Source organism: Drosophila bipectinata, chromosome 2L (genome assembly GCF_030179905.1).
Source record: "Drosophila bipectinata strain 14024-0381.07 chromosome 2L, DbipHiC1v2, whole genome shotgun sequence".
Lineage (NCBI taxonomy): Eukaryota > Metazoa > Arthropoda > Insecta > Diptera > Drosophilidae > Drosophila > Drosophila bipectinata.
Genome location: NC_091736.1, coordinates 14,144,017 through 14,169,678, shown reverse-complemented (window position 1 = coordinate 14,169,678; position 25,662 = coordinate 14,144,017). Strand labels below are relative to the sequence as shown.

The following is a 25,662-nucleotide window of genomic DNA, read 5'->3' as shown; positions in this document are numbered from 1 at the left end:
TCATTGAGTTTTATTTTGGAAGCTCTCTAGCAGTATCTTATCCATAAAACACCATTATCGTTCAATTTGAGAGGGTTAATCTGATAAGGAGTTGAATAATATATATAAAAAATTTCCAACATTTTGGGTTAACAACCCAATTCGGTTTCTGGAAGATAAGAAAATGGTTTTCAGAGCAATTAAAATAATTTTTACAAAATGGATCGGGTTGGTGTATTAACTAGGCAAACGCCATCTTGTTTTCCGCCCATGTGGTGAGTTTTGTTAGTTTCATGTGGTTTGTGTCTCAGATTTAATCTATTTTAAAATTAGCAATAAAACAATTTTATTTTAGTATTATTTAAGGCTTTTCTTGAATACTTCTGTTTTATTTACGCGACAATTGATTCAATTAGATTTTATACAATCAGCCCACACACAAACCCACCCTTCCACGCCCCCTAAGGGGGCGTCTGACTGACTTTGGGTCTGGGCTGTGTGGTGGCCTCCATTGTTAGCTCCTTATGCGTCTCCGGCGACTTAAGACTCTCGCCGACGTCAATTTTCTGAACCACCCGACAGGTTTCACTGGCCAGCTCCTCGGGATCCACAACAATATCCCGGGCTAACTCGATCTCCGCCTGCAGATCGGGGACTTTTTGGGAAACTGCATAGCTACCAACGCCCAGCTCGGCATGAATGGAGTCTATCAAGTTGGCCAGCAGGAGGCTCTCATTGTGACTGAACACATCGCTCTCGTTCTTGCCCTTTAGGATGCAGTTCCTCACCTCCTCGGCCTCGTAGCACATGCCCAGTCTGTTGTGATAGTGGGTGGGCTGGGCTTGGTCCAATCCCGGAAGCGGAAAATCAAAGTCGGCTTCTTCGGTAACCAGGCGGGTAGGACACCAATAATTTGACATCTAAGGGAAGAAATATACTTTTTTTGAGAGACCTTCATTTCACTTGGAGCTCACCTTGATGCATCCATCTTTTCCCTGGATTATGGCCAGATTGTCGAGCCGCTTTTCGGAGGAAACTTCAATGGTGGCTATCTGATTGCGGCTAAAAGTAAGCTCTATGTCAGCAGCCACATCCACGTTGTCGGCGTTGACCCGGCCGCTGACCTGGATGCTGCTCGGTACCTCCCGAAATATCCACAAAGCCAGCTGAAGACCATAAACGCCAAAGTCGGTAGTGACACCGCCATAAAGAGCCAGCCGACTATAAAAATTATGATTAACAAGAAAGGAAAGCTAACTTCGGGCGGAGCCGAAGTTTATATACCCTTGCAGTTAAAACCGGATATATATCGCAAACATCGGATATAGTTGGCCGATCCCTATGATTACATCATAATAAAACTAATTAACTAAAATAAAAAATCTAAAAAAAGTCCCAAACTTCTATCTTCAAAAATACGAAAGTTGGTATTTCTACCAAAAACCATTTCCGATCGTTCTTCTTAGTTATATGGCAGCTATAAGATATAGTCGGCCGATCGTTGTAAAATTTGGTAGGTCGGATGATCTGGCCAAAAATATAATCAGTACTAATTTCCAGCTTTCTATCTTCAAAAACACGAAAGTTGGGTCATTTCCGATCAACCAGTTATATGGCAGCTATAGGATATAGTCTGCCGATCCTTATGAAATTTAACATGTCGTAATGTTTTGCCAAAAATAGCTCTCATGTCAAATTTTAACTCTCTAACTCTAAAAACACCAAAGTTATACCATTTCCGATCAATCAGTTATATGGCAGCTATAGGATATAGTCGGCCGATCCGGGCCGTTCCGACTTATATACTGCGTGCAAAGGAAAGAAGGGTGTGTGCAAAGTTTCAAGACGATAGCTTTAAAACTGAGAGACTAGTTCGCGTAGAAACAGACAGACGGACAGACAGACGGACAGACGGACAGACGGACAGACGGACAGACGGACAGACGGACATGCTCATATCAACTCAGGAGGTGATCCTGATCAAGAATATATATACTTTATATGGTCGGAGATGTCTCCTTCACTGCGTTGCACACTTTTGGACAAAATTATAATACCCTCTGCAAGGGTATAAAAATTAAACTAAGAAACTTAAAGTAAAAAAAAATAACCCCGTACCTGGGAGAAATGGGCAGCCCAAGGGTGCAGTGCACATGTTGCAGCTCACCGAGGCGATTTCGCAGGATCTGGTGGCGTATATAGTGGTATGCTGGTACGCATCTGGGCCACATACCCTCCATGAGGAAGAGGCTACGAGCCCGCGCCTTTTCCAGTACTTGCTTAACCTGCTCCTCGGTCATGCAAAGCGGCTTCTCGCACAGCACGTGCTTGTCGTGGTTCAACATCAGGTGGCATAGCTCCGAGTGTTGGGGGTTCAGCGGCGAGATGTACACAACATCTAAGTGGAAATACAGTATGGTTTTATTATAAAATATTACTCATACGCCATGTAGTCAGAAAGTTAAAGTCTTAGTCTCTTACCAACATTCGGACACTTGGCCAAATCCTCGAAGCTTGTGTACACATTCTCCACATTATGACGCTCCGCGAAGGCCAGAGCATGCGATTGGTAGGGTGCCACGCAGGACACGATTCGGTGCTGGTTCGGTGGCAGGACACTGAGTGCCATGGCAAAATCGTCAGCCATCAGACTGACTGGCGCTATGCCCCAGCGCAGGACCGCACCATTGTTGGGCGTCCAATCGCCCCCTCCGTCGCGCTTGGTATCCTCCTCCTTCGATCCGGCATCGGGGCTAGCCGGTCCGTTGCGATCGCTGAACCGATTGATGTGCAACTGCCGGGGGCGGGGCCGCCACAAGGTGTAGTCTTTGATGTCGCAGGCGACCAAACCGACGCCGAACCGTCCGACACTGTTCGTTTTCTGCGGTAAAATGGTGGGGAGTCGATCTGAGGATAGGAGAAGGGAGGATAGGAGCATTACCCACCTCAAATAGTGAAAATGGCACTCGAAAAAAGTTAAGGATTCAAATAATGATATACCTTTTTATAATAAATATTTTAGTAAAATTTCTAGGAAAGGTGGTGAAGTAATCCCATATACCCATATTTTAGAGATTTAACAAATATATCTTTAAGAAAATTGTATATATTTTGGTATTAAAAAAATCTTAAAGTGTACAACCGCCAATTGCCATCGATGGTGGCAACTTTGTCGCGTAAAACGCATTTCATTCATACAATCGAACGCTTTTCCACGAACTGGCGAAATTGCGGGTGTTGGTTGGTTTGGTTTGTTTTGGGGCCTTTGCCAACCGGTCCATGGTCCGGGCCATCGGCGCACCATCTATGTACGTCCAAACCGAGACGACGGACGCATTATGTGGCACTGTTTAGTGGTCAGTTCCTCCATAATTAGTCATATTTGTTTAGCATCACAACTTGTGAATGACTCGCTGCCGTTCGGCTTGCAACGCATAGGCTTTTTCAGGTTTTCGTTTTTTTTTTATACATATATACTTTTTTTTTTACGTTTCTGTTTTGTTTTTGTGTGTTGGCCTGGTCCTGGCCATGTTGGCCAAGTTGGGAGCTGCCTGGGCCGCGCACTTTGCGCTTCGTTCTGTCCGCATTCGAATTTCACTTTCTTTTTTAGAAACTAAGCATCGAACTGTTTGTGTATTTATCACAGCGACACCTTAAAGTCAATGATGGGGTAGCAGCGGTTTTTGAAGAAGGTAGTCTTTTATGAAATGATTTTGAAAAATTAAAAATGTTTTATTGGGCAGATGTCTTAGGTCTAAAATTAGAATAGATTTTTAATAAATTTTTATTTTTTTTTTGATTCTTAAGTTGGATTAGAAAACTATATTCTTGAAATACTTGATGATAGTAAGTTATTAGTAGTATAGTACTATATACCTACATTATCTTATATGCTATTTTAAATCATTTCAAATAATGAAAAAAAGATCATTACCCATTCACATTTTTGTCCTCAAAAAATCGGCCACCTCTTCTTGGCTTATTTCACTTTTCAATAATTTCAGTGCGTGCAACAATGTTTAAGAGTGTGTCCGGAGTGTGTGGCTGTGTGTTTGGGTGTATGTGCGAGGCAGCGTGGTGTTGGCAGCGCGTAGCGACAAAAAAATTTGTTTATCTAATTAGCAATGCACCGGGCGACGTCTTTGCGGGCACCGCTTTTCACCTGATTTGGCATGCATGGCAGGCGGTGGCAAGTGGCAACTGGCAACTGGCAGGCCCCAAGTCGATGGCCGTAGAAATTGCCCTAACCCCAAATGCAAAACAATAAAAATATGTGCGAGGCGCATGGTTTATGGTTGTCCAATGAACGAAAGTGTTCTATGGGTGTGCAGACGAACCAAAAAGAAAATAAAACGAAGACTGAAAACTTAAAATTTCGAAAATGAGAAAACAAACGCAACTCTCGCCCAGTGCCGGAAGTGTCTGGAACTGTCATTGTTTTGGCTTTAAGTGAGAGTATAAGTGTGGGTGAAATTATACGACAGTGAAAGGTTGCCTAATTATCATCATAAGGAATAGGAATTGGTTAGAGTATCATAAAAGTAATACTAATATAAAGATATGACTAAATCATGCTGAGATTTAAGATTTATATACCAGAGGCAAGATGGCCGAGGAGGCGCCCCAAACGCTGACAGCCGGAGCACACAAATTTGCCATGCGTGTGTCTTTTGATGACTCTTTCCCCGAAAGCGACGACACGACTATGGAGCCGACATGTTCATTAAAGCCAGAGCGGCCTCATCATCATCCAGCCAAGTTCCATCACCATCCTTCGCCACGGCTGCCCCGACACCGACAAAGCAAATAAATACTAAAATTTGCATGCCTGCAACATAAATCGTCGCAAAATATTAAACAAGTCAGCAGCAACAGTTGAAATCAATAAATTTATTGATACAATTTACACGGCTGAGTGGGCCTCCTCGCCATCGCACATCGCAGATCGGACATCGGACACAGCAACAGCAACAAACAATTTTAGCAGCATAGATTGCTGGCAACATGCAACACGGCCGCATGCAACACATGCGCTAATTAAGGGGGGGCCCACGCCACTGGCGGGGGTGCCTGGAAAATGCTCTCGTCGATGGCCTTGCAACAGAAACAAGTTAACGAGCCACCATCCAGGTGACCGACTGACTGAGGAAATTCGCTTTGATTTTTCTTCAGGGAAGCCAAGAGAGGGGCCGGGTGGGGGTGATAAAAACAAATTACAGCAGGAGTTGGGGGGGACATTCAAATGATTTGCGATAATTTGGTCCTTGCTGTGACTTTATTACAAAACATAAAGTAACGAACTCGAATGAAGATTTAGGGAGCTATTAGGGTATTTTAATTTTATATTTTAAACATAAAAAAATACAAGAGAACGGGTTAAAAATTCCATTTTAATTTAAGATTATAACAAAAAAAGAAAGTAATCATTCAGTATTCTGAAACCATAGATACTTAAAAACTCTTGCAAATATTTGCATTTTGTTTGCCATTCTAGGTTGTGAAAGTCAACCGTCAAGTTCGTTGCCAAAGTCTTTTGATTTGCTTTACGTTTTTGTATGCGGTTTGACGATTTTGCTAAATTGCGCCTTAATTGACACCTTGTGTATTTAAAGAAAAAGAAAGAGTACAACTTTACAAAGGGAGGCTTTATGGCCTAAACCTGCAACAACACCAACAACAACAACAATATAGCCATACAGCACATCAGCATAATCTGAGGCTGATGCTGTTGTTAATACTTTTGTTGTGTCTGTGTCTTTTTATTTTTCTTGGGTGGCTGACAAGTTTCAAATGCATGTCTGTCGGCTCACTCTCATCTTCTCCTCAGCTACGCACACGCCCAGCAGGCAACACCAGCAACAGCCAGACAGCAACTCCAATTGACAGCCAGTCATGTCATGACTATTGCCAATTGTTTTTGCTGCCCAAAGCTTTTAACATATTTTACAATTTGTTGGCCGACAGTAGAAATTTATTTTTCGGTTTTTATGCAACACCTGAAGACTAAAAGCGAAAGCCAGAAACAAATAAAAGCAATAAAATGCTCAAGGTGAAAAGGATTCTAAAGTTAATATTATAATTTTTATACTTAATAATTTATTGAAGATAAAAAAGGCCCTTAGGAGAATATTTACAGTAATTTATTTAGTTATTTATTATAATCACTCATCCTTCCATATTAAACATTTAATTAAAACCAAAAATTCTATAAAAACATAAAACTTCTTCAAGAAATAAATGGTTGTTGGAGAAAAGTGAGTCTGATTAAAGCCAACAACAAAAGCCCATCGAAAAGACGACCACTTTGGTGACTACGCCGACTGAAGCGTCAACAGAGACTGCAACGTCGACGCATGTGTTTATTGATTCGTTGTGGTCAAAATAAAAAAAAAAAATAAAAAAAATAAAAAACAAACTCTACGTTGGCAGAGCAAAGACAAGTGCAGACTTCGTTGGTACCTGCAATCTCAGTCGCTGTCGCTGTTGACGCCTCTGCTGCCAGCGGCGTTGACGTCGCTGCCGTGTTAACAGTTTCGAATTTGAGTTTTGGCCAAGACCACGCGAAATCAGTTAACAAACGGACGCGTTTTGAAACGGATGCACTAGCCAAGCGAGCTAAGCGATCGAACGAAAAACTAAAGAAAAAAAAAACCTGTAGACTCTCGTTTTTTCCTGGCTCCTCCATAAAATCCGACTACGACAACGACGAGCCAAGTGCTTTGAGCCAAGATCCGAGTTGGCCAAGACGAAGCCGTGCGAATGTCTGTCGGCTCAGGTGGCAGAAGCTCGAAGAGCTGCTATCTTCATCGGTCGCGTTGGTCGTTTAAAAGTGAAATTTACTGAATGAAATGAAATGCCTTCTGGCCAGCCGCGCTGTCTGGCGATTTTTGTGCGAATCGTGTGTCTCGCTGTTTGATTATTGATTTGTGACAATTGTCGGCAAGGAAATGACTGCAAATTAGTTGGCCAAATAGCCATTGCAACCGAAAAGGATTAAACAGCACCTACATTAACACAACCATCCAACGCAAATTTTGTATATTTTTTGGAGAAATATTTGCTGCTGCTGCCAGTGGCATTGAATGGTAAGCCGATTGGCTGGAAAAAGTTAGGTGATGCAAGATCCTGTTTAGATTGTGTAAGATTTTTTTTTAAAGAAAAGAATAATGTAGTTACAGTAGTTTAGAGAGTTTTAATAATTTGATTGCCACTTTTTATAAAATTAAAATCAGAGCTACTTCTAAGAGAAAAATTAATTTTTAAAGGGTTTTCATATTAGAAAAAATTTATCCTTTCTTACAATTGGTCGAGGTGTATTGAATTTGTTAAATTTTTTTTATTTTAATAGATCTTTTCTCAGAAATCATTTCTTGTTCTTTTATTTTAGAAGTTATATACTTTTAAATGGAGTATATGCTTAGATACCATAGTCTAACTATTGAAAAGTTATCTGTAATAAACATGAAAATCCTAATCTACTCTCTTCTTAAATTTCTATCTGAAATGTTACTCCATAACATTAATCAAAATGTTATTCCTTTTTAAGCTGGATATATTTTATGAAATCTCACCTCTTAAAATCACCCCTTAAAGACTTAATCGAATTTTAAAGTGGTCAAGCAACTAGTAAGCCTGAATTTAATTATTAGTTTATGATAAAGTCTTGATTAGCAGATATTTTCCCACGTAATCTTATATTTTAAGGTGTAAGCTATGAAATATATATAATTTACATTGTAAAAATTGTAGGTATTCACTTAATTTTAATGGCCCATTAAGTCCGAAGATAAACTCTCGAAAAAGCCTCAGGAACCAACAAGATTCAGGCTTAAAAAAAACACCTATAAATCCTCGTTAGTGGCCTATCCATTAAATGGATCCGTAACTATTTTGGCTTGGCCGTTTAAGAATGGCTCAAGTTACATTTCACCTGCAACACTCGGTCACGACTCATTGTCCATTTGACCATTTTCACGCATTTTCCATCAATCAACTCTCGGTTTTCAATGCTATAATCCTCAAGTGCGGATGTTGCACATAAATTCCACCTTTCTTTGCCAGCGAAATCGAACGTCGTCTGTAACGATCCTATGTGTGTGTATATTTAAGCAAAGAATTAAGACACTGAATTGATTTAAGCTGGCGCTTAGACGGTTTTCAAAAAAAAAAACAAACACGCATCACTCATACGCCGCGTGGACAGAGAACCAAAGTGGCGACGAGAGAAAGGGCAGACACTTGATTTTCCAGGCACTCCCGGGCCACTCTGAGCATTTATCTTTCACTTAAAGTGAAGATGACATTCTTTAAATGAAATTACCTGCCGGCAACAAAAAGCCGCAACTGCAACTGCAACTGCCGCTACTGATGTGATGTTGCATTTGTTGATGTTGCTGGTGATGTTGCTGCTGCTGTTGATGTTGCTGCAGCTTCTGTGACTGCAATTAGTATTTGTCTTTGGCTAATACGCTGCCATGTTGGTATGCATCTTTGTGCGCCAGTTTCTTGTTGGTTGTGTCGCTGTTGAAGCTGCAAGTTGCACATTGCTGTCGGCATAAAAAGTGTCGCGCACTTGAATGGATATTTGGTCTCTGCTTCGGTTGTTTGTCTATTTATTGGTCTGTTTGCTTGCTCATCGGTTTTTATTTATCATTTTTTTTACACTCATTGGCTTAGCCCGACCACTTAACAGCCACATCTCTCTCACTCTCCGAATCTCTGAATCTCCAGTGGAGCCTTTTGGGCAGCTTTTCAGTCCCCAAGTGACGGCTTTTAGAGGCAGCGATTGAAAGTGCTTGGAATGCATTTATGATACGACACATCAACCTGATGCGTTCATATAGTTTTTCTTTTTATTTCAAATGGTGTGGGTTGCTCCTCGGTGGCAATCTGAGAGGTCGAAGAACTTTGAATGGCAAGAAAGTTGGCACCAAGTGCAATTTTTTAACCTAAAAAATTATCAGTTTTAAATTCAAGTATCCCCCTTAAGAGCTTCTTAATAAAAAGCCATCAACTAATCACATAACACTTTGCCGGCACTTATTAGCCAGCTACTTTTCTCCTGTCATGTAAACACAATAAAAAATTAAATAACTTGAAAATTATGCGTAATTAAACGCATTATGCAAATGCGATGTATGATAAAACAAACAATTAAATAACTCAAAGATAAATGAGAGCAAAAAACAAGTTAGACCTACATCATAAAAATGCAACAATTGGGACGGCGGAACCGATGAAAATTGGGGGAAATTGTCTCCATCATTAGACTTGGAATAGTTGGAAAATAACCCGGCCAAATTATATTCAATTGCAAGGCCATCCCACCCCATCCACTTTAAGCCTGGCCGTCGGCGAATTTTATTTGATTTTAATTGCTGCCATAGCAAGATGTTTGCCATTTAATGGCTTTATTTATGCGTGTAGTAATCAAGTTAATTTTTACGATTGCCGCCAAGCGAGTAACAGCAAAAGAAACAAGCGTTGCCGCACGCCGGTAAAAAACAAAACCAAAAACACAAAAAACAACAAACTTCCAACCGGCAGAGCTGCTGCACAATAAATGCAAATTTTCTTTTATGATCGAAAACAACAAAAAAATGCACAAATTTCACTTTCGATGGGAACGAAAAGCAACAAGTCAGGCTCAGGTCCAAAAACTTAAAAATATGACATGCAATTGGGGAGAAAGATGTTGATAAGAAGCCCTCAGGATATCTGAAAAAGAAGAATCGCCAAAAGAAGAGGAAAGTCAAAGAGCCGCCCACCCAGGTTGGTGGAATCTTATACCTGCGAGTCTTCCGGTCTCTGTTATGTTTATTTGAGAGTCCAACAAAAAATACATTAATAATAAATTAATCGGATAAATATCAAGGAAAGAGGGTTTATTTAAAGAAGCTTTAGCATATTATTGGTTGAACATTTTATTTAAAATAAGTTTAAAATATTTCCAAAATCATTTATTGAACCACAAGTTCGTGTCCTAAGTCATTTGTTTGATATGTCACGTTTAAGGATTTCGCATATCATTACGGCATGATCGCTTTTCCCTAGGAAACTATAATTGAAAACCACTTTATAAAATCAATGTATTTAATTTAATACCTTTTTTATTATTAATACTCGAAGCCAAGTGAAAGGTTAATTATCTTTACTTTTGCCAATAATATTAAGCAGACATTCCATTTTATGGCCATAATTTTTACAGCATTTTGCTACCTGAACTTAAGAGGAAAATATACTGCCACATAGCTGCGGTAAATTAACTTGCCAATAATCTGGATAACAACCTGTTAAGTGACTGCCAATGTAACAATGTAGCAACAACCGATGCCAAACTTCCTCATTCATGGCCGTTATCCAATAGTTAAGAATCGAAATTGCTGTGGCCGAAATTGCACAGATCAAGTTCGGCGTTGAACATTGTCGGGCATAATCATATTAAATCATCAGCAAGTCATAACCGAAACTCAACAATTTTAACAAATTTCCAGATAAGACGAGAAAAACCCGGGACCGATCAACGAACCGAGCCAAGATGATTGGTGAACGCCACAAGAGTCGCGATTTGGTTACGATACTTGGTCTGCTGCCACTCCTCCTGCCGCTCCTCCTCGGACTTGGCTTGGGACTCGCCTCTGGCCAAGTGGTCGAGGTCTTGGCTCAATCTCAATCACCGGCAACAACCGCATCCACCGCGGCACCGGCAACGGAGCGCCAGACTGTGTCCGAGACGAAGACAAATGCCAGTCAGGATGAGGTACCTGCGACAACAGGTGAGCGAACAACAACCGCAGCGAAATGAGAAATATGAAAGATTTGCACTTTGATTTTGTTTCGCCAACATAATTGGCTGTATGGCCTCCGGGATGGGTGGGGGGCGCCGGGTGGATGGGTGGAGCGGAGGGTATACAGGGGTGCCGCCTCGGAGTAGGGGGCACTATTTTAATGGCCAGCATTAGGAGATCAAACAATTTTGAACGCAATCATGCGAGGCATTTTAATGCGAATGAAAGTGAAAATCGTCTGGCAACATTGTTTCGTGGTCACTGGCAATTATGCAAGGATAAATGGGATACAACAGATGCATGTACTCGATTGCCTGGGATGGAATGGTCTGGGATCGGATTCAATTTGGAGTGGCCTAAGCACTCACTCGGCAGGTAGTGTAGGTAGGCAGGCAATCGCCCACCCAAATGGTCAGGAAAATCAGTCTTAGTCGATGGTTTAAATACTCTAAAGATATTATTTTTAATAGAGTAGAAAGTACTAGGTAACCTTCCCCTAAAGTCTGAAAGCCCCTACTACTAGAAGATACATGAGTGGTCATTTCCGTTTGGGCATATCCTCACGTCGCCAAGGAGCAACAGCTTAAAGCTGAAAAATCTAAGATCCCAGAGCTGCTTCCCAGCTTATAGCTCCGCATGCCTCGGCGCAGCCGCTCAAATGGAAAGCGATTTGTCTGGTTTTAGCCAATAATTTATCAGGCCTCCGCATTCGCAGTCGTCGCCTCCGCTGCGAATAGGCACCGCCTATGCCTCGTAATTTTCCTCAGTCCGTTGATCAGTCAATCAAGCACGGAGCCCCCAAAAGCAAAAACCCAAACCCAAACCCGAACTCAAAGTCAGCCCAAGTGTCTGTCTGTTTGCGGTGTTGATTGCCATGGTCATGGCCCCCGAGGAGTCGGACAAGAGCCGGGTGGGCGTTGAGATCAGGGTTTCTGTTGACTGGCCTCTGACTCCGGCTTAATTAGGAGCCGCACCAGGGGGAGAAGCCAGCCAGCTCTAAACACCTCAGCCAATCTCGGATCCTGACTCGGATCCAATCGAGCGAAGCTCCAATCTTGCACACTGTCTGCGGGCATTAAAATCAATTTATGCACAAACGGTTCAAAATCGATTGAAGACCATTGGCAGCGAGGGTAGTTTAAAGAGTTTTTCCTTCTAGGTTTGACTAGAATATATATTTAAACCATATTAGCATGTTTCTAAAAAATATCAACCCTTTTAGAAGAACTATGAAGTAACAGCCAGAAACCAAACTTAGTAACCCCCTCTCGCTGGGAGGTACCAGGATGCCGTCATGGCCAAGTGACGGGACAAAAACATTTGTTAACACTTTAACGAGTTATGATTTGGCCTTGGCTCCGGCTCGGAGCCTCCTGGCCATCTGTGAGGCGGCAATTAAAGCTGCATATGTAAAAGTAAATTGATACGGCACTCAATCATCTGCATCGGCATATCTTTTTTTCTATTTTGCAGTTCGCTCCCGACTGGATCCAAACAACAATAACGAGTGGCGGCCACTGGGTCACGGAGATCCCCTGCAAAAGGATCCCACCTACGACTACAGCCCCCCGGCCCTGGAACGGGTGCGCTACTGGGCGGAGAACAACAGTACGGGTCAGAGTAATCCGGAGGCGAGGAAGAAGGAGCTACCGCCAGAGGTGCTGCGGAACAAGACAAAGAGTGAAATTCTGGTCCTGGGCCAGGCCAGTGAGAGGGTGAGGACGGCACACTCGCATTCGCATCAGCATCAGCACCCCCACCCGTACCCTTCGTACAACCAGCAGGCCAAATACGCGGCCATTAGGAGGAGCTACTACGCCCCCACCCAGCAGCACTTGCACCAGCAATCCCAGCATATGCCGCCCACCCACTTAATGCCCCCACCGCCTATGATGATGGTAAAGTCTAGTGGAGCAAGCATGCCGCACATGGAGTATCGACACAGCATGATGGCCACCGGATCTCCCACGTCCTATATGAGCTACATGAGTTCCCCGCCCCCGAAACAATCCATGACTTCCTCGGTAATCTACCACCAGCCCACGATGATGCACCACCATGCCTCCTCATCGCCGCCTGCCTCGACTCCTTGGCACTCCAGTGGCATGTCCAGCATGCCTCCACATCGTCTGAGCTACCCTGATCCCCATCACCAGGAAACCATGCAGACCTACAGCTTTTCGAGGCCCAACCACCATCAGTCGGCCAGCTACTCCCCCAACTCCCTACCTGGACACCAGGTGGGACACGGTGGATCTAAGACGTCAGGAGCTGTGAGGAAGCCCTGGTTGCATGAACTGCTCCAGAAAGAGGTGGTAATGAACGCCAACAAGCCCAAAGTAAAGCCAACCATGCCAGCCACAAAGTACCTAATGGGCACTACCAAGCCCCACCATTCTCTGCCACCAGCTGGCTTTGGAATTAGTTCCACACGTCCTCCCTTCACCTACGCCCCTGTGACCTTTGTGCCAGGACCTCCTACCATTGCTGTGCCCACAGTGGCCACCCTTCTCCAACAGCCAGATATCTTTATAACACCCACTCCCCAGACTAGCAGTTCCGGATTCAGGCCCATGCTGATGACCAGTTCCAGCACAACTGTGACCGTTCCCTCGACCACGCCCACAGCTCTCCCCATTTACCAGAGGACCACAACTTCCAGAGGTGGTAGTACTACCAGCAATCGGCTACTGATCCCACAGACAAGTAACCTGGCCAAGAGGCCCACTGTGGCTCCAGCTCCCTCGCCCAGCGAGGCCACCACAGATTCACTTTTCTCGCATTACAAACAGCCGGCGAAACCACTGCTAGGACCTATGTACCTCATCATTGAAGGCCACTCCAAGGTGAAGACCTATGGCCAAAATGAATTGGATCCACACAGTCCCAAGATAGTACCGGTTATCTCTAAGCGGGAGCCGGTGGTTAGGATCGCAGATCCAAACGAGAAAAGGGGTACGGTGGAGTCGTTTCAGGTGAAACATTTGCATACAAAGACCACTCCCATGACTAACACAACGACTACTGAGAGAACCACAAGTACGACAAAGGTTACAAGCACCAAGGGAACTACAAAAGCCCCCACAAAACCCACACAAAAAGCTCCACCTAGTACCACTTTAAAGGACATTATCACAGGACCCACTTTTCCGACAATAACCAAACCAACTGAAGCTGCAAAAACCACACAAAGTCCTCCCAAGCTCTCGGTAAGCACCAAGGCTCCCTTGGCGCAACCTTTACCGAAAGTAGAGACCCCACCAAGTGGTGTCAAAGATCTGCTAAGCTTGCTGGATAATATGTTTGCGGATGCCCATGAAATAGCCTCTTCGGCAAGTCCTTCCCCCCAAGTCTCCAGCTCCACCATGGGCACTATTTTGAAGCCGATAAGCACGAAATTGCTGCCCCAACAACCGGAACCCAGAATTGGCAGCAAAGGAGCCGGCATAGAGAGTCTTCTCACTGATGGAGATGATGATGATGAAGCTGCTGGAGAGCCAGGGTCAGCGATTTCCACCGAGACACCACCCCGGGCCACACGTCAGGTCTTCGACTATGATCAATTGCCAGAGTCGCGGATTAAAGAAGAGGTCACCGACAGCGATATTATGGAATACAATGACGGGGATGACGATGAGGAGGAGGAAAACTTGGAGGAAAATCCAGAGGAAAACGATGACAATGAAACCGCCACCGATGACCAGTTGGAGGAAGACGAAACCGAGGATGAGGAGCACAATCTGCTCAAGCGCATCGACCAGTTTGTGGACGATGTCGACGACGGTGACGATGATCTGGAAGATTTGATCGAGGATATGGGACGAAAGCAGCATTAGCCCAAATTAAGCATTTCTCTTAACTGCGCTCTATACCAAATCTATCAGATACTTTTTTTTCTCACGCCTAATACGTCTTCGTTTGTACATAAGTCAGCTTTAAATGAATTTGTATTTATTTGTTGTTAGTTCTTAGTCCCCCGCTGACGTCACAATGTGACTGAAATCTATATACCCGCGCCAATTCGACCAACACTTTTCGGTGTGTAATTAAGCGTTAAATTATTAAAACTTCCATACGTTTGTTAGTTGTTAAGTTTGCAATAAAATAAAAACAATAAATGATAAAAACTCATATAGGTTTATAATTCACTTAATACAGGTTTATAATTCATTTAAAAAAAATCTTTTAACGCATTCTTCCCAAGAATCGAATGGAAATTGAAAACGATAGGGGCCTCCTATGCATTTTCAATATTTTGAAGGGAAACCCCTAGAAATTTGGACAAAAAATCTCAAAAATAATTTGTTTCCAGATTTTGATGCAGATTAAAGGAGAATTGTCACAAATCGTTTAAGATACTCCTCTCAAGGATCGGATGGAAATTGGCAAAGATATAGCCATCACAGTGGCTGATATGGGCCTCCCATGCATTTTCAATATGTTGAAGGGGACCCCCTAGAAATTTTAACAAAAAATCTCAAAAATAATGTATTCCCAGATTTTGATGCAGATTAAAGAAGAATTGTCCCACAAATCGTTTAAGATACTCCTCTCAAGGATGGAAATTGGCAAAGATATAGCCATCACAGTGGCTGGGGCCTCCCATACATTTTTAATTTTTTGAAAATTTCCCCTAGGAAATTTGACAAAAAATCTCAAAAATAATTTATTCTCAGATTTTGAAGATTGAAGGAGAATCGTCCCACAAATCGTTTGAGATACTCTTCTCAAGGATCGGATGAAAATTGGCAAAGATATAGCCTTCGAAGTGGCTTAAGGGATTCCTCCCAGGAATCGGATGAAAAATGTGAAATATAAATGCTTCATATTCTATAAATGAGAATCCTGGATTTCTTAAAAATATGTTAGTTTATCGCGAAAGATATAGGATATTCTGTAGGCTTTCGGCAAACGTTCGTTACTTTTCGATCGCCATCTGTTGGTGAAAGTTTCAAGATCTGTTCGAAAAGTTGATAAGATTCGTCACCCACGTGAAAGCCAAAAAGCTCCCGGCAGTAAATATCGATCGCCAAAAAGAAAATATCGATAACAGAACTGCTTCAACCATCGCAAGTTAGAAACCTCCGATAACGTAAAGAGTAGATAAGAGTAAAAAGAGAGAAAATACAAATAAAAACGAAAACCGCACTATCGCTTGGTTTTGTTTATTTCCAATTGGAACTTTCAAGCGGCACGTACGGTAAAATAAGCCGCTTCCAGTGGGCCACAAAAATTCTTTCGTCTTGGAAGTTGCCGTGTCGTGGGTGCGAAAACATCAACAATTGAATAAAATTGTACGAAAGGTGTGGTTTAATTGGAATAAAAAGTAAATAATATTATTTAAAGACGAAGTTCACTGAGCTCAAGTGCGAAAATCCACGGAATGTGAGAAAATTCATTTAAGTTGTGGCCTTTGTTTATGATCCTAAGTAATTTGTGTCTCTTTGCGAGTGTGGCATTTATTTTTGTTTTGTGAGAAGCCCAAGTATGCCCAAGAGTAATGAACCTGAAAGACTACAAAGTGGAGTCGCAAATGCAGTTCTTTGAAGCGGAAATGTGTATCGTGCCCGAAGAATAAAAAAAAAACAAAACCAACAAGTGAACAAACACGTGCTGTTTAGCATTAAGCGTTTAGCGTCCAAATTAGCCGGACCTGTATTTTTATGATAACAACCGTCAGGCTGATAAAACAGAAACAAAAACTAATCACATTTAATTCAATATAGTTGCTATTTTTATACTGGCGGGATCCAGTACATTCATAAACTCAAGAAACTATCTGCTTGAATTAGGGGTGATAATGTCGTCGTCTGTAGCCTTGTGTCTGGTGTATACATAATACATATTGTGGAATATACTAAATAACCTTGATACGGGCATTGCGTCGCGATCTGAGGAAACAATTTCCAAAATATGTGGCGTCGTCAAACAGTCGTCAAAAATCAAACAAAAAACTAAACAAACTTCTATGCCAAAAAAAAAAACCGGTTGATGCCAAAACCCAAACAGAGAGTCTCTGATCAGAGAAAACTTCTCTTCTTCTGATTAGAGAAAAAAGAGACAAAGAGAAAAAGCTTCAAGAGAAAGTCAAGTTAATTTGGCGGAAAAACAAATTCCATTTCAATTCCAATTAGAAAATGCCAGCTGAGCCGAGTGTTCTGCTTTTATCAGTCGGGCGGCAAATGTCAGACTCCTCACTGATAACATTTCGTTTGTATTTTTGTTTTCTTCTGATTAGAGTGTAAGCCGGCAAAAATTGTACGACTTGTTACTACAGTCCAGCTTGCTTAAAAAATAAATAAAATAAATGAATGAGAAAAAAAACCTCGAATAATAGTTACTAAAGATTACATTTTATGTGGGTGGTGTTGACTGAACTTTGGACTTTATTATCGACTCTCTGTTATCGAATCTCCACTATATTCTGTCTGCATCCGTTTTACAATGTAAGGGGCATAGCCAATTATGATTAGGGTGTCCCAGCCAGACATGTCTACCCTGGCAACATGATAAGCCAGTCGGCTTATGCAATTCCGTGGTCGGTGAACCGCATTGATAACCTTTATCAATCGCCATTCGAAATGGAAGACAGATTCGAGCTCGAATTGAGGGAATCATTTGAGTTACTGACCTACTTTTATCGCTGCAGCGGAAAATTCTTCTTCCATTTACAGACATAACCGGTTCCGGGAGTAATTATCACAAAAAGAAACAAGTAGGCTGTTATTCAAGTGCCTGAAACATATTTATAGTTAAAAGGTGCGTCGTCCCTCAGACATTGTTGTAAATTACCCTTAGAGGTGCGCATTAAATACAAATCAACAGTAATCATTCGCTTTGCTGGCCACCGCCCCCCCAACTTTCGTGGTTTTAAATTTAAACCGAAAGTTCAACAAACTAATCGTCAGACCGCAGAGGCACTTCGATTCGGGGGTTTGTATATACAGCCAGAGTTGGGATTACTTTCCGGAAGATCTTTTATTTTGTATATATTTTTGAAGAACTACATAAAATCTCTCCCTGAGGTTGGGGTTCTGTAATTACTCATCATTCCAACTGATGAGCCGTGACGATTTCGACTTCGAGTTCTGGATGACGTTGTGTCATCGTGACTCGACTATACCTCCGACCATACAGTGCATACGTTATATATATTACATAAAATTATATGTGTTCTTTGTGATTTGTGTATCAGTTCAATGGACTCAATGATGATGTAAAAGTGACAATAAAATATTCCATCAAGATTTCGAAAAATTCCACATAGTTTCCTGACCTTGTTTTGCAAGAAAAATAGCACTTTATGAACATAAACACACCTTACGATCACCTTAATATAGCATTTTTATATTCAGGCGATAAGTAACGATTATATTCGAACTTTGATACGAACAAAACTACTCAAATAAAAATAAAAGGCATTGAGAAATAAATTGTTTCCTTTCTATATATGACGTAGATATAGTTACTCAAGAATTCACTTCCACTGATAACCCTCAAATTTCGTCATAGGAGTATATATAATTTTTTAATATTTGTTGCAGATGTTCTTTGCAAAAAAACAAGTTATATAAATAGAACCGGCAGATGTAGTCAATTAATTGGAACATCTCAAGGGTCTTGGGTGAATTACGAGCCTAATGGTGATAGTCTAATGCCCTCCCATATCGCGATTATCCGTCTGACATGCGATCTTGACTCTCGGTAGACAATGTCAGATATAACTATCTGGCAACTGGTTTTACACGATTCAAGTGAGAAGTTGTTGGGTTATAGACCAGGCAACTAAACCGCTTTACCATTAGAGAGGAGGGGTTCAATGTCTATGCAAATAGGTATCTGATTACTTAATCGGCAATCATATAGGAACACGAACTTTGAAAGCTATAGTGAGTGCATTTGTACTCTTTAATATTTTTAAGAAATTTATAACAGGCCTTAATCATTCAAGTATAATTGGTTTATTATCTTGGGCCTTACATTTTTTGTAATTCTGACCTAGAAATACTTTTCCCCTTATCAGGATTTTTTATTTAATCTGATTTCTTGACTGATTAAAGCCACTTTAACCCCAATGTAAGTTATTTCGGTGTCAGAATATAAAACACTTCAAGTGTTAAGGTGGGGGACTAAAGAGAATATAAACCCAATTCTTATCGCTGAATTGCACTTTTATGAACCAAATTAAACGATAAGATTCGGGTTCATAAAAAAAGAAACTAATCACCATAAATTAAAATTTCTTTATAGATTAAGAACCATGACCACCAATAAGGATCCCCAAGTCAAGGGAGCCGTCAAAACAGAAGAGACCAAAAATGGTGGAACCGGAGGGGTTGGGATTATGAAACGCTTGAGAAGATCCGCCTCCGCCACGGAACACAATCTCAGTAGTTTGAGGAATCGGAAATCCACCCAAAACCTATTCGATCAGCATGGTAATCCCATTGATTTGCGGCAATATCGCAAAGTTTTGGACAAGGATGAGAACGGAAATGGGATGAACGGAAGCGAGAAGAAACTGCGCTACAGAAGAACCCAAAGTGTGACGAGGGCTGAAGAAATCTCCAACAAGGAGGAGAAACAGCGAAGAGCTCAGCCTGGAAGACCGTAATTTAAGCTTGATAAACTTTGGAAATTAATATTGATCAATATATCCTCTTTTTCAGGATTCATCGCCCTAGAGACTCGCTGTTTTCCTGGAGCTCCGGGTTCACCAACTTTACGGGCCTGGTTAACTGGGGCTTTCTTCTACTCTGCATTGGTGGTCTACGTCTGGGTCTGGAGAACCTACTTAAGTAAAGCTAACTCTAGAACTTTACAAAGATATATATATTTAATTATTTTTTAACAAATAGATATGGCATTCGCATTAATCCCCTGGACTGGTTCTTTTTTATCAGTGGACACAACGAAGGCGAAGGTCACAATGCCCTCATCTTGAGCATTTGTAAGTAACTAGAAGAGTTATGTTCTCCAATATATATATTATATCTTTTTTTTTATAACCCCCAGATTCCCTAGTTCATATATCCCTCTGTCTTGCTGTGGAGAAAGGCCTGGCTATGGTAAGTACTTACTCCGATAGCATCGAACTCCCAGTTTCTTCGATCGCGACTTTATTAAAGTTATTAGTTTGAGCATGATGTTCTATAAGAGCTATTCTTAAAAGGCCAAGGCCAAAAAATTTTCAAGAATCGGTGGTGTTTTTTTTTTTTGATTTCGTGTTAAAATATAGACAATTTTGGAAAAAAGTAAATGAAATGTGTATGTCACTGTGACAAAACGTAGTGTTCACTTGGAGTGCTACTTGTGTTTAGAAACTTCTCTCAATTCATGATAAAAAACTTGGAAAATATTACCAACGGCTTACTTATCTAAGAAATTGTTTAAAATCTCATTGCGAAACATAACTATTTATTTGTGTACAATATTACTCTTACATATAAAACAAATTTTTAATGACGATAATGAACCGAAATAACGGACGATTAGGGTTTTGCAAGCATTACGAATGTATGGCGAGGTGTGTGATTGAATGAATGCCTTCTTAAGATTTCATTTGATGATGCCATTAGGCAACGGGTACGCCGGCTTGATCACAATATTTCTGAAGCATTTGCTTGTACTCCTGGTCGAGGGGCGCTATTAAAGTGGGCAGTTCTCCGACGCGCGACTGGGAGAACTTTGAAATTGCACTGGCCAAGTATTTCCGGGCATCAGGAATATCGGCCAGGTGGTCCTGAATCTTGGGCTGGGCATGTGTGAGCTGGGCGAAAGCCACCTGATAACCTCCATCACCGTCATCAGTATTTTCACCGGCCACCTCAATGCCGGCCAGCTTCTCTGGTGGTCGCTCGAACAGATCGATAAGAGCTTGAAGCAAGCGTGGCCAGTAGCCGGCATACTGCGGCTGGAACATTTCCGGGGTCTCGGTGAGCAGTTTGGTGACACCCACAGCCACTACCTTGCGGTCCAGTTCCTTGATGACCTTTGACATCTCGGTAATGAATATACGCTCCAATAGCATGCCAAACATGCCGGGCTGTAGCTCATCGACAAGCTGAACCAGCTTACTGCCGTTAAACTTGATCACAAAGAAGCTGAAGAACACGATGATTCCAGTGATGTACTTGGCCGTTTTCGACAGCGACAAACGCTGGAAGATCAGCTGGAAGACCTGACGCATGCAGGCATCCAAATCAGTAGGCGAAAAGTAGGTCAGCATGTGCTGCATCAGATAGAATCCCTCGTGATCGTTGGCTTTTGAAGCATTCATTTTTTGGAAGACGCCGAAGACTCCATTCTGAAAAGACGAAAACATTTAGGACTTGAGGAAATCACAGTTGATTTATCATAGATCCCACTTACAATTTTACCCAGAGCCAAAATCTGCGCCGAACCCTGCTTAATGAAAGCACAAATGAGGCGAATCAGTGGCTTCACATTGCCCGAGCGATCCCAAAGTGCGGGAGCCAGCAGGCACGGGAACAGGGCCCAATAAGGCTCTGGAATGGGGCCAGAGCCTTCGCGTACTTCCAGCAGAACAGAGAGCATTTGGAAAACATAGGGCATAAATTCGATAATATCCTGCTGCAGGATGCCCTGGAAAACAGGGAACAGAACCTCTTCGAAAGAGCTGACTGCAGAGGCATCCGCCTGGCATACAATCCTGTGAGGAAGATATATTAGATATAGTTATAATGAAAGCCATTGGTGAGACTTACTTGACCGACAGTGCCAGGGTCTCGAAAAGATAGTGATTAAAGTGCGGACGTGATGGATTCTTGGAGACCAGAGTAAGGATTTCCGTGAGACGTGGCAGAGCCACTCCCATAAAAGGCATAGAAGCTGATTGCAAGACGTGGAAGCTGCGCATGATGGCTAAAAGAAATAACAGAATTTTTACTTAAATAGACAGAAGTGTGGAAAACTAAAGACAAGACTCACCCTTCATCACATACTCATTCTCTGCGGATCCGGGCAAAGCTAGAGTTGCAAACAGACCACTAATTAGATCGTTGGCATGCGGTGCCAAGACCTGGGGACCGAATACAATTGCATTGCTAGCATCGCGCATAGTGAGCACCTTTTCCACAGAACAGGCGGCATAGCTGTGCACCACTATGCTTTCGGCGGGTAAATGGCGAATGAGATGGGGCATGCAGGTGGCTAGAATCTGAGGACCCAAGACGTTGCGGAACACCATCACGTACTTGATGGCGGCTGCCTTCAAAATGGGTATTTCGTTGACATTCGGCCTTTCCAACTCCGGAATGATCTGCTGAGCACAAAACTCCGGCAAGGGAACCAGCGCCGAGGTCTGGGTGATGCCATGCTTTTCGGTTCCACCACGTGAAGCCCACGATGTGACCAAGTATATGGCAGTATCCTTTGATCTCCAGTTGGCGGCCGGATTCTCCTTGTACTTGGCCAGCAGGATCTCTAGATATTGCCCAAAGATACCGAATATTTTCTGCTCAAAGTTGACCGACAAGGTCTTCACTAGATCACAGGCCGCCCGACGTCGTGTATCAATGTCGGAACCCTCAATATCCCGGCGAATATACTCCTCGGGACTGTCTTCGAAAATCTCTTCGTCGGAAGGTCGGATGTCCAGATTGGGAATGACGACTTTGTCGCAGATCCTCGCCAAAATCTCGGGGTTTTCGAAAATATTCTTGTAGTGCGGACGCTCAGCCACAACGGAAAGGAATTGCAGGGCATGGGACACCAACTGTGAAGGGCATTACAATGGTATTTATTTAGAAGAGAGTCTAAAAGTGCCTAGAAATAATTCCTTACCGCATCGTATTTGGTTTGCAGACTGGTCTTGACCAGCAACTCCCAGACTGCTGTCACAAATTGTTCCATGAAGGGTTTGAACTCCTCATCGTATTTCCTGGCATACAGACAAATATTCTCGCATACCTGGGTGCGCAGATGTTCCAGAACGCCAGCATCTTCGTCATCGTCTGTGCGCAAGGCTGGCACATCGACAGCCAGCTGTTGAACGAACGCACCCATCCAGGTGTTCATGTTGTCCTCAAAGAACTCGGGCAAATCCTGCGAGTTCAGTGAGAAGAATACCTTGTTCACCAGCACCAGCGACCCGTAGATTACTTTCAGTGCCTCGGGATTATTTTCGTGCACTTTTGTCAGTTGCATTGTGGCCTGAAGTAAATCCGTCAAAGGCTTAGCCATGCGTTCCAGCACAAATTTAATCTCTTCCCACAGATTCTGGGACTTGAATTCGTAGCGATAGCGCTTGAAAAGCGAATGGGCTGTTTGCAAAACACCATTGATTACGTTAAAATCGCCGGAGGCAAATCGCTCCACCATCTCGTCGATGAGCTGCGGCCATTTTTTAGGGAAATCATGCTTTCCAATGATGCTGACGGCGTCGCTCAGCTGCTTCTGCAGGGCCAGCGGGGAATGAAGCATAAGTGTCACAATTAGAGTCTTGATATTGTTTCTGTCGCTTTCGTGAATGCGATCCGGTTCGTTGCTGTCCTCGTGGGCGGCCCAGTTCCGTTTCACGTAGTTTTTGAATGCAATGGCGCCCGCCACCCGTATGGTCATGTCCATTTGAGCTTTGTCTATTAGGTTGAGCAGCAAAACGGGGTAATTTTGCTGCAATTCCGTGCTCTCCAAAAGTTTCTCAGCTAAAAATAAAAGAAAAATGCTTTCATTATTAAGAAAATTGACATTTTTCAAAACAACTGTATGCTTGGAGGCTGTTTCCGGCGGAGTGCTTAGCAACTAGTGGGTAACGGCAGATCATGACTGCGATAATGATTACGGCAGTAGTGCAGCTTTAAAAACATCTGATTGACGTTTTAGTAAACCCCTTTAGAGGAAAATAGGGTTTATTTCTCCGAGGCGTCGCAAAAGACCTTTCCCGCGCACACACACAGCCACGCAATGCACGCATGTGCAGTTGTGTGTGTGCCGCAAACACTCACCGGGCCGGCGAACATTTGGATCGGCGCTCAGCGTCTGCTGCAAATATCCGGCCAGCAGCTGCAAATTGGCGTCTGTAACCTCCATTGTGATTTGATATTTGATTTCTTTTTGTAGTTTCACGTTAAATTTTATCACTAGCTCGTTGTTCTTTTCTTCAGCTGTCTTTGTGCTTTGCAAAATGAAATGAAATCGACAATAATTGCAAATGGCAAATCAGAAGCGAACTAGTGTGACCAAGAGATTTTTGCTTTTTGGAATTGTTTGATGGCGGCCACTCTGAAAATAGAACTGGTCACTCTGCTTTTGACCGTTACGATAGTTTTTAAAAATATTTTTTTAAAACTTATTTTTAATAATTTATTTATTTTAGGAAATTATTGCCGAAGGACTGGGTATCTTTATTCAGATCGTAAACATAATTGTACTGGTCTGCTTGCCGGTGGTGAGCATTCATCTTCGAGGACATGCCTTTAGCTTGAGTAAGTACTATAATAATATTCGATTCTTTATAATTTAACACTTTGTTTTTAGTGGGAGCTTCTACGGTTTGCTTTTATTACTCTGTTCTGTTTCTGAAACTCTGGAGCTATGTGCAGACAAATATGTGGTGTCGTCAGACTTACTACCAAAAGAACCCCAGAGAACGTAGACCCAGCATTACCTTAGCAGAACTGAGTAAGTTTCCTTTTTTTTAATATTTACTTTTACTAAATTTTATTGCTAATTTAGAGAATGGAGCCCTGGATGGTGGCGATGACGATGAAGCCATCCCCAAGCTGGTACAGTACCCGGATAATCTCACCTACAGGGATCTCGTGTACTTCCTTTGTGCCCCCACTCTGTGTTATGAACTAAACTTTCCACGCACTTCACGCGTGCGCAAACGCTTTTTGCTGAAGCGTCTTCTGGAGGTTGTGATTGGAGTAAATGTGGTCATGGCACTGTTTCAGCAATGGATTATTCCCTCAGTTCGCAACTCTTTAATCCCATTCTCCAACATGGATGTTGCTTTGGCCACTGAGCGACTCCTGAAACTAGCGGTTAGTAGAACCATTATCCAGACTTTGTTGATGCTAATCCTTATGTTCTCTCTAGTTACCCAATCACCTTTGCTGGCTATGCTTTTTCTACCTGATGTTCCACTCCTTCCTGAACGCGGTGGGGGAACTACTAAACTTTGCTGATCGTAACTTTTACTGTGATTGGTGGAATGCCAATAATATTGATACTTTTTGGAGAACCTGGAACATGCCCGTCCACAGATGGTGTGTTCGTCACCTGTACATCCCAGTGGTTCAAATGGGTTACTCTTCGCGACAGGCTTCAACTATAGTTTTCCTGTTTAGCGCCTTCTTCCATGAATACTTGGTGAGTTCCAAAAGGGATCTTCAAAATTATGTAATTTTAATAAAATATGTATTTCCAGGTTTCAGTTCCTCTACAAACGTACAAGATTTGGGCCTTTATGGGAATGATGGGCCAGATTCCTCTATCGGCTGTTTCCAAATATATTGAAAAGCGTTTGGGGCCCCGAATGGGCAACATTATTGTTTGGGCCTCCATTATCCTGGGCCAGCCCCTCTGCATTATGGCCTACTACCATGATTATGTGGTACACCATTTTAAAAGCGCACTCAACGGCACCGATTATACGTCATAGATTTTATAAATGAATTACTACTGAAATTTCTGCACTGGACTGGTCCGTGTACTTTTTAGAATTAATAAGCCAGAATACAAGTTAAGGAAGTGACTTGTGATTGCCACAATACAAAATCGAGTTTGTATGATTTTCGCACATGCATGTAGTACTGATGAACAAAAGATAGATTGTTATTGAATGCATTTGTTAATGAATTTAAGTGTCATGTAAATAAATAGAATTTTTAAAAAGAAAACGGTTTTTAAATAAAAAGTTTGACAGGGGAAT

General features: G+C 42.3%; 4 protein-coding genes across 7 annotated transcripts; 2 read left to right on the top strand and 2 right to left on the bottom strand.

Annotated features, from left to right (window-relative positions):
* Positions 1–323: 323 nt before the first annotated feature.
* On the bottom strand, positions 324–20,094 carry LOC108125565 (trans-1,2-dihydrobenzene-1,2-diol dehydrogenase). Its single transcript, XM_043211531.2, has 5 exons — positions 19,847–20,094; positions 2,461–2,886; positions 2,098–2,377; positions 954–1,200; positions 324–899 (listed from the first exon to the last, which is right to left on the bottom strand). Exons 1-5 carry the CDS (start codon positions 19,908–19,910, stop codon positions 441–443), a joined length of 1,476 nt encoding a protein of 491 aa, XP_043067466.1. The 5' UTR covers positions 19,911–20,094; the 3' UTR covers positions 324–440.
* LOC108125617 (uncharacterized) lies at positions 6,545–14,823 on the top strand. Its single transcript, XM_017241884.3, has 3 exons — positions 6,545–6,918; positions 10,473–10,754; positions 12,240–14,823. Exons 2-3 carry the CDS (start codon positions 10,517–10,519, stop codon positions 14,600–14,602), a joined length of 2,601 nt encoding a protein of 866 aa, XP_017097373.2. The 5' UTR covers positions 6,545–6,918; positions 10,473–10,516; the 3' UTR covers positions 14,603–14,823.
* Positions 15,925–25,630, top strand: mdy (diacylglycerol O-acyltransferase). 4 transcript variants are annotated; one of them, XM_070276654.1, is made up of 10 exons: positions 15,925–16,060; positions 19,017–19,376; positions 19,436–19,564; positions 19,625–19,716; positions 19,782–19,834; positions 24,103–24,211; positions 24,264–24,407; positions 24,462–24,772; positions 24,828–25,100; positions 25,159–25,630. In XM_070276654.1, exons 2-10 carry the CDS (start codon positions 19,027–19,029, stop codon positions 25,390–25,392), a joined length of 1,695 nt encoding a protein of 564 aa, XP_070132755.1. In that variant the 5' UTR covers positions 15,925–16,060; positions 19,017–19,026; the 3' UTR covers positions 25,393–25,630. The 4 variants fall into 4 exon arrangements, with proteins under 4 accessions (XP_070132755.1, XP_017097117.2, XP_070132756.1 ...); XM_017241628.3 differs by having other exon boundaries at positions 15,925–16,069; XM_070276655.1 differs by lacking the exon at positions 15,925–16,060 and adding an exon at positions 17,566–17,699.
* Cse1 (chromosome segregation 1) lies at positions 20,178–23,989 on the bottom strand. Its single transcript, XM_017241626.3, has 6 exons — positions 23,732–23,989; positions 22,572–23,431; positions 21,717–22,503; positions 21,494–21,650; positions 21,138–21,438; positions 20,178–21,072 (listed from the first exon to the last, which is right to left on the bottom strand). The coding sequence occupies exons 1-6, from the start codon at positions 23,814–23,816 to the stop codon at positions 20,341–20,343; spliced, it is 2,922 nt and encodes a 973-aa protein (XP_017097115.2). The 5' UTR covers positions 23,817–23,989; the 3' UTR covers positions 20,178–20,340.
* Positions 25,631–25,662: the final 32 nt, after the last annotated feature.